This window comes from Pongo pygmaeus, chromosome 11, assembly GCF_028885625.2.
Source record: "Pongo pygmaeus isolate AG05252 chromosome 11, NHGRI_mPonPyg2-v2.0_pri, whole genome shotgun sequence".
Taxonomy (NCBI): Eukaryota; Metazoa; Chordata; class Mammalia; order Primates; family Hominidae; genus Pongo; species Pongo pygmaeus.
Genome location: NC_072384.2, coordinates 133,267,764 through 133,275,756, shown reverse-complemented (window position 1 = coordinate 133,275,756; position 7,993 = coordinate 133,267,764). Strand labels below are relative to the sequence as shown.

Below are 7,993 nucleotides of genomic sequence, written 5' to 3'. Positions count from 1 at the left end.
AGCTCAGGAGTTCCAGACCAGGCTGGCCAACATGATAAAACCCCGCTTCTACCAAAAATACAAAAAGTAGCTGGACGTGGTGGCATGCGCCTGTAGTTCCAGCTATTCAGGAGGCTGAAGCATGAGAATCGCTTGAGTCTGGGAGACGAAGGTTGCAGTGAGCTGAGATTGTGCCACTGCACTCCAACCTGGGTGACAGAGCAAGACCCTGTCTCAAAAAAAAAAAAAAAAAAGAAGAAAAAATACTACTGATAGCAAGATGGCCACAGCAATATACATGCTCAACACCCCATGGCAGAATGCCAAAGCCACTGGTTTTGGGAAGGAGTGGAGGAAAACAAAAAATTGACCCCTGCTGAGGTCTTATCCTTAGTGCCTCCCTAAGTTGTAGAATTTTGCTTTGTCGCCAGGCTGGAGTGCGGTGGTATGATCTCAGCTCACTGCAGTCTTGACTTCCCAGGCTCAAGTAATCCTCCTGCCTCGGCCTCCCTTGTAGCTGGGACTACAGGTGCCCACCACCATGCCTGACTAAATTTTTTTGTATTTGTTTGTAGAAATGAGGCTTCGCCATGTTGGCCAGGCTGGTCTTGAAGTCGTGGGCTCAAGCAATCCTCCTGCCTTGGCCTCCCAAAGTGTTGGGATTACAGGCATGAGACACCACACCCAGCCCTTCTAAATTGTAGAATTCTGAATTGGCTCCCAAGAGCCCCACTGCCATCACAGGACCCAGAAGGCATCATTCTTGTACAGTACAGTCAGTCCAAGTGGGCAGGGATGTGCCAGCATCTGGCCTCGTGGACAGGCAGAGTCAGCAAGGAGAAATCTGAGCAGCAACAAAACCACAGCTGTCAGGCCACATTCGGTAACTGGCAGCCACCAGGAACATGCAAGTGAGCCAGCAGACGGGCAGAAATTCCCCTGGGCTGGTCAGAAAAGGGGTCTCAAAATAACAGAGAACATGGGTCCGTGGGCATCTGCACTTGTGGCCAAGACAGCAGCCAGGACTGAGCACTTCTGGGCTATCCTGGCCTGAGACTCTTGGACCTAACTATAGAGACTCAGGGCTCAGGAGGAGACAGAGTTACAATAGTGGGAGGAGGGTGGGGAGAGAGGGGAACCCATGTGTCCTGAGCACTAAATATATGGCAGGCATGGAATCTGCCAGGTAGGTCACCATTGTGCCCATTTTACAGGTGAGAAAACGGAGGCTCAGTGAGGTTCGTTACTTGCCTAGTGTTGGAATCCAAATTCCATTACATCGCACAGCCTCCAGGGCCTAGGCAAGACTGATTGGAGTGTTGTTTTTCCTATTGCTCAGTCAAAGGAGGGTCCTGGGGAGTGACCTCTCTCTTCCAGTGAGAAAGATATTCTCACAAGCTCTGCTGTCTCCACTTTCTTTTCTTTTCTTTTTTTTTTGAGATGGAATTTCACTCTTATTGCCCAGGCTGGAGTGCAAGTGGCACAATCTCGGCTCACTGCAATTTCCACCTCCTGGGTTCAAGCAATTCTCCTGCTTCAGCCTCCCGAATAGCTGGGATTACAGGCATGCACCACCATGTCCAGCTAATTTTGTATTTTTAGTAGAGATGAAGTTTCTCCATGTTGGTCAGGCTGGTCTCGAACTCCCGACCTCAGGTGATCCACCAGCCTCGGTCCCCCAAAGTGCTGGGATTACAGGGGTGAGCCATCACGCCCGGCCAGTCTCCACTTTCAGAGCTGGCCCCTCAGGCTCTCAAGGTGGAGTACTCAGAAGTCTCTGACATCAGTGGTAATGATCCTGCCTTGCTCATCTGTCTGCTTTAATAAACCTGGCATGTCCTTGTGAAACCAACATGCAAGGTTGCCTGCTACATGCCACGCAGCATGCTGGGCCTATAGCAATAGGCAAGGCAAACTTCCTGCCCTGCAAAGAGTACACAGTCCAAACAGGGAGGCCGAGAAGTAAACAGATGGCTACTGCCTCAAGCTGTCAGGATTACAGTAGAGGGAAACTCAGGGGGAAATGGGAGCCCTAAGAAGGGACACCTTACCTGGCCTGGGAGCATCAAGGAAGCTTCCTGAAGATAATCTCTGAGCTGAGTCTTCAACAGTGAGAAGTAGTCCACCTGTGGAATGGAGGGAGGCTGTGCCAGGCAGAGGCAACCACATATGCAAAAGCCTGGAGGTGTGGAATTTTCTAGGAACAGTTAGGCATCGCATATACCAGGAGTGTAGAGTTTGGAAGGAGACAGGGCAGGGAGGAGGAACAAAAGTTGGAGCTGGAGAGATGAGTCGGGGCCAGCGCCTGAAAGTGGGGAATCAAAAATTGAAGGGGAGACATTAAGAACAGGTTTGCATTTTCTAAGGATTACTCCAGCTGCAAAGCGGACAATCAGGGTATAATAAGGGCAGAGAAACCAATGAGGAGCCTACGGTAGAGACCCAGGAAGGAAGCTATGAAGGTCTGAGCTGTGACCATGGCACTGGAGGTGGAGGATGGGAGGCACAAGGGAGCGGCCTCTGGGGGACTTTGTGGCCAAGGAGGAATGACATCCTCTCCCTGGTCTTTGTAGTGACATGGCCCAAGGTGTCCTGTTTTGTCTGAAGTCCTTTCATGTTGTATTTTCTATTGCTTGCAATCAAAAGTTGTTTCTATTGCTTGCAATCAAAAGTTTTATTTATTTATTGTTTATTTTTACTTTTTGAGACAGTGTCACCCAGGCTGGAATGCAGTGGTGTGATCTCGGCTCACTGCAACCTCTGCCTCCTGGGTTCAAGGGATTCTCCTGCCTCAGCCTCTCGAGTCGCTGGGGCTACAGGCACACGCCACCATGCCCGGTTAATTTTTTTGTATTTTTAGCAGAGATGAGGTTTTGCCATGTTGGCCAGGCTGGTCTCAAACTCCTGACCTCAAGTGATCCACCTGCATCAGCCTCCCAAGGTGCTGGGATTACAGGCATGAGTCACTGTGCCCAGCCTTATTTATTTATGTTTATTTTCACAATTTGTGACAAGCAATCGAGAGTTTTAGCTCTTATGTGGGCCCACTTGTCCAGAAAGGCAAACGGATGCTTTAAGTAATGACACTGCTATCTCCATTCTCTTCCTTCTTTTTAAATGAATAGACTTTTTTTTTCTCGTCTCCTTCACCATTAGACTTTATTTATTTATCTTTTTGAGATGGAGTCTTGCTCTGTCATCCAGGCTGGAGTACAGTGGCATGATCTCACCTCACTGCAATCTCCGCCTTCCAGTTTTCAAGCGATTCTCCTGCTTCAGCCTCCCAGGTAGCTGGGATTACAGGCGTGCACCACCACTCCCAGCTAATTTTTTGTATTTTTAGTAGAAACAGGGTTTCACCATGTTGGCCAGGCTGGTCTCAAACTCCTGATCTCAGGTGATCCACCCACCTAGGCCTCCCAAAGTGCTGGGATTACAGGCATGAGCCACCACGCCCACCCTAGACTTTATTTTTTAGAGAAGTTTTAGGTTTACAGAAAAACTGAGCCAAAAGTACATGTTCCCATGTACCCCTCTCACCCTAACTCCCCATTCCCTATTATTATGTTATATTAATGTGGTATATTTGTTACAATTGACACGCCCATATTGATGCATTATTAAACTCCATAATTAATATTAGGATGCATTCTTTTTTTTTTCCTTTTTGAGACAGGCTCTCAATCAGTCATCCAGGCTGGAGTGCAGTGGCATGATCCTGGCTCACTGCAACCTTCTCCTCCTGGGCTCAATCCATCCTCCCACCTTAGCCTCCTGAGTAGCTAAGAGCAGAGGCGCATGCCACCACACTTGGCCTTTATTTATTTATTTATTTTTTGAGACAGAGTCTCACTCTGTCACCCAGGTTGGTGTGCAGTGGCACGATCTCGGTTCACTGCAACCTCTACTTCCTGGGCTCAAGCTATCCTCCCACCTCAGCCTCAGCCTCAGCCTCCCAAGTAGCTGGGACCACAGATGCCTGCCACCACGCCCAGCTAATTTTTTTGAATTTTTGATAGAAATGGGGTTTCACTATATTGCCCCGGCTGGTCTCAAATTCTTGAGCTCAAGCAATCCCCCTGCCTCAGCCTCCCAAAGTGCTGGGATTACAGGCATGAGCCACCGCTCCCGGCCAAGCTTGGCGTTTTAAAAGTTTTTCTGTAGACACAGGGTCTAACTATATTGCCCAGGCTGGTCTCGAACCCCTGAGCTTTACTGATCTTCCTGCCTCCACCTCCCAAAGTGCTGGGATTCCAGGCATGAGCCACTGCACTCAGCCTAGGGTACATTCTTTGTGTTGCACATTCTATAGGTTTTGACAAATGTATAAGACATTCATCCACCAGCATCGATAGCATCATGGAGAATAAGTTTCATTGCCCTAAAAGTCCTCTGTGCTGCGTTTATTCATCCCTCCCTCTCCTCGCTGACAACCACTGATTTTCACTGTCTTCACACTTTTACCTTTCCCAGGATGTCATACCGTAGTTGGTATCAAATAGCATGTAGCCTTTTCAGATTGGCTTTTTTTTTTTTTTTGAGATGGGGGTCTCACTATGTTGCTCAGGCTGCACTCAAACTCCGAGGCTCAAGTTATCCTTCCTCCTCAGCTGCGAGCAGCTAGAACTATGAGCAAGCGCCCCACACCCAGCTTAGGACTGGCTTTTCACTTGGCAGTATGCATGTAAGTTTCCTCCATGTCTTCTCATTACTTGATAGCTCATTTCTTTCTATTGGTAAATACTTCTCATCACTGAATAATGTTCCATTGTGTGGACGTATCATAGTTTATGCACTCACCTATTGAGGAACATTTTGATTGTTTCCAAGTCTATGCAATTATGAATAAAGCTGCTATAAAAATTCACGTGCAGGCTGGCCACAGTGGCCCATGCTTGTAATCCCAGCACTTTGGGAGGCTGAGGCAGGAGGATCACTTGAGCCTAGGAGGTTGAGGCTGCAGTGAGCCATCTTCGTACCACTGCACTCCAGACTGGGTGACAGTGCTAGACCTTGTCTCAAAAAAATCAGAAACAAAAACAAAAGCTTCGTGTGCAGGTTTTTGTGTGGACATAAGCTCTCATGTAATCTGAAGAAATAGGAAGGAGCAGGATTGCTGGATCATATGGTAAGAATCTCTCCACTCCTTTTTCATGTCCCTCCCCTCTGGTGGGGAGACTAGAGGGTGACACCAGCTAGAAAAATGATGTCTGCAAAGCATAGGTCTTGGGTCTGTATAAAACAGAATGATCCTTCCTGAGGAGCAAAGGATATTCTCTTGGGACAGAGGTCCTTGCATGGGTAGCCCAAATATCCTGGATTATACATGGGAGGGAGGGGCATTGGCTCTCATCACAGTTTCAAGAGATCTAGGATGCAAAAGAAATGAAGCTATGGTTTTTCCCCGCAGCTGAAGGCATCCTCACAGAAGGGAAGGTGAGTGCAACTGATAAGCTCAGTACTCTGAATCCTATAGAGTGAAAACCAGCCCTCTAGTTCTCATTTCTTTCCTTTTTTTTTTTTTTTTTTGAGATGGAGTCTTGCTGTGTTGTCTATGCTGGAGTGCAGTGGCACCATCTCTGCTCACTGCAAACTCTGCCTCCCTGGTTCAAGGGATTCTCCCATCTCAGCCTCCTGAGTAGCTGGGATTACAGGCGTGCGCCACCATGCCCAGCTATATTTTTACTAGAAATGGGGTTTTACCATGTTGACCAGGCTGGTCTTGAACTCCTGACCTCAAGTGATCTGCCCGCTTTGGCCTCCCAAAGTGCTGTGACTACAGACATGAGCTACTGTGCCTGGCCTCTAGTTCCCATTTCTAACTGTACTTCAGGACTCAATGTCAAACAGAAGCCCTGGATGGGACTTGGCTCCTATAGAAAATACTCTACTCTCTCCTTTAATTCAAGAAAATTCCAGGCACATTGATGTGATGGCCACGTTATTTGTACAATGTAAAAAGAAATAGCTATAAGATAGAAAGGCAGATGATTTCTTTATTGTAAAGACAGCAGTTACAAAAGAGAATAAATATGACATTAGGATATATTTGTTAAAAATACAACAAAAACCCCTAGTATTTGTGAGCAACCCCAAGAACTCACAAGTATGGGGAGTAAGAACATCTACAGCTGGATACCCTGAAACAGATGTTAGAAACTGGCTAATGGTGAGTATGGCCACAACTTTGGGGATGTTTGAAAGGCCCTGGATCTGTCACTTGGGAATGTCAGGGGTCTACTGTAATACAATTTGCACAAAGTCAGAGTGAACAGGAACCCTTTTACTCATTGGTATCCTAACTATTCTTTCATTCTTACAGTGAAGTAGTACAGTATTTAAGAGTGGGAAAAAGGCTGAGCTGGGAAGACACAGACGGAGCAGGGTGAAGAGGGAGGGACTGGGGAAATGCTAAGGGGCCAGGAGAAAGGTGGCAGGAAGGAGCAGACCTCTGTCCTTTCTCTAATGTGTGTCACCGTGGTGGCATGCTGTTCCTCCTGTTGAAGAGTGGACGGGCAGTGGTCCACCCAGCCTCCATTAAGACCCACCATTACCCAGGAACAGAAGATGCAAAGGCAACTGGAAGAATCCTACCAAAGATGAGAACAAGGAAGCTGGACGGGAAGCAGAGAGGAGTGCAGAGAATTCTCCGAGAAAATGGGCATTTTCTCTGAGGACCCAAAAAGACAGACATATCTCTACAAATTGACATAGCAGACTACTCTTTGATGTAGAATGGTAAAGGGACAAGGACAAAGTGAAGGTTGCTGAGAAGATACAAGTTCTGGCTACAGGTAGGGCAGAGGAGCAGAGGCAGGAGACAGAGGTGGGCAGGCAACTGGCCCACCCTAGGACCCTCCTGGAGGGGCTTGGACACTGGAAGGAATGAAGGCTGGCATGGGAGCTGGCATGGGGTGGTGGATGGAGATGCTGGCTCAGGGAGGGGACTGGCAGCAGCGATGAAGATGCCTAGTCATCTCTTCTGGGGGCATCTGCAAGGCACAGCTGTGGGCAGAGGGCAAGGTCAGCAGGACTATGTACTGAAGTTGGCCTTGAGTTTCTGGAAGGCTGCCTGGCGGAGCCGCCTCTCCTCTTCCTCCCGCTTCCGCTCATCTTGCTCAGCTTTCAACTCTGCTTCAAACTTACTGGCCGATGACAAGGCTTGGACCTGCAGAGAAATAGCAGACAAAGACCAACCGAGTAAGGGAGGGCAGAGGACCCTGGAGCTGCTGACACCTGAGCCAACAGCCCATTCAGCAGACCTAGAGACAAGGGAACGTGGGCCCACGGAGGGCAGGACCCCAGCAAGCACTCTTTCTGTGTGGCCTTCAGAAGTTGCTTTCTGTTGGCGCAGACACCATCTCTAACACATCACTGTATTTGTTGCTGTGCCCCCATGTGCTTCTTTTGCTGGGGTTGGTCACTCTACTTCACTTTTTTTTTCAGGATACAGTTTAACATCCCAGTTTATTAACCACTTTTACATTATTTTAATTTCACACTAATATTGTTCAGTTCTAGGGGAAAAGGCAAACCAAAATGAATCCCCTGATGGGATTTTTTTTTTTATTATTTATTTATTTATTTATTTATTTTTGAGACGGAGTCTCGCTCTGTCGCTCAGGCTGGAGTGCAGTGGCATGATCTTGGCTCACTGCAATCTCCGCCTCCCAGGTTCAAGCAGTTCTTCTGTCTCAGCCTCCCGAGTAGCTGGGACTACAGGCACACACCATCATGTCTGGCTAATTTTTGTATTTTTAATAGAGATGGGGTTTCACCATATTGGTCAGGCTGGAGGCTGGTCTTGAACTCCTGACCTCAGGTGATCCACCGGTCTTGGCCTCCCAAAGTGCTGGGATTACAGGCGTGAGCCACTGCACCCAGTCCCCTCATGGGATTTTGATTGGAATTGCATCCGTCTGTCTGTGGCAAAAGGATACCTTTAAAATACATTTCTCCCTGGGCTGGGCGCGGTGACTCAAGCCTGTAATCCCAGCACTTTGGGAGGCTGAAG

General features: G+C 48.0%; 1 protein-coding gene across 1 annotated transcript in view; it reads right to left on the bottom strand.

The window, feature by feature from the left end:
- Positions 1 to 5,957: 5,957 nt before the first annotated feature.
- Positions 5,958 to 7,993, bottom strand: part of EFHD1 (EF-hand domain family member D1) — a 50,346-nt gene continuing 48,310 nt past the window's right edge. Inside the window, exon 4 of the mRNA XM_054477532.2 lies at positions 5,958 to 7,147. Within this exon, the coding sequence (XP_054333507.1) occupies positions 7,013 to 7,147 (135 nt within the window). The 3' untranslated portion in view covers positions 5,958 to 7,012. The remainder of the gene's footprint in view (positions 7,148 to 7,993) is intronic.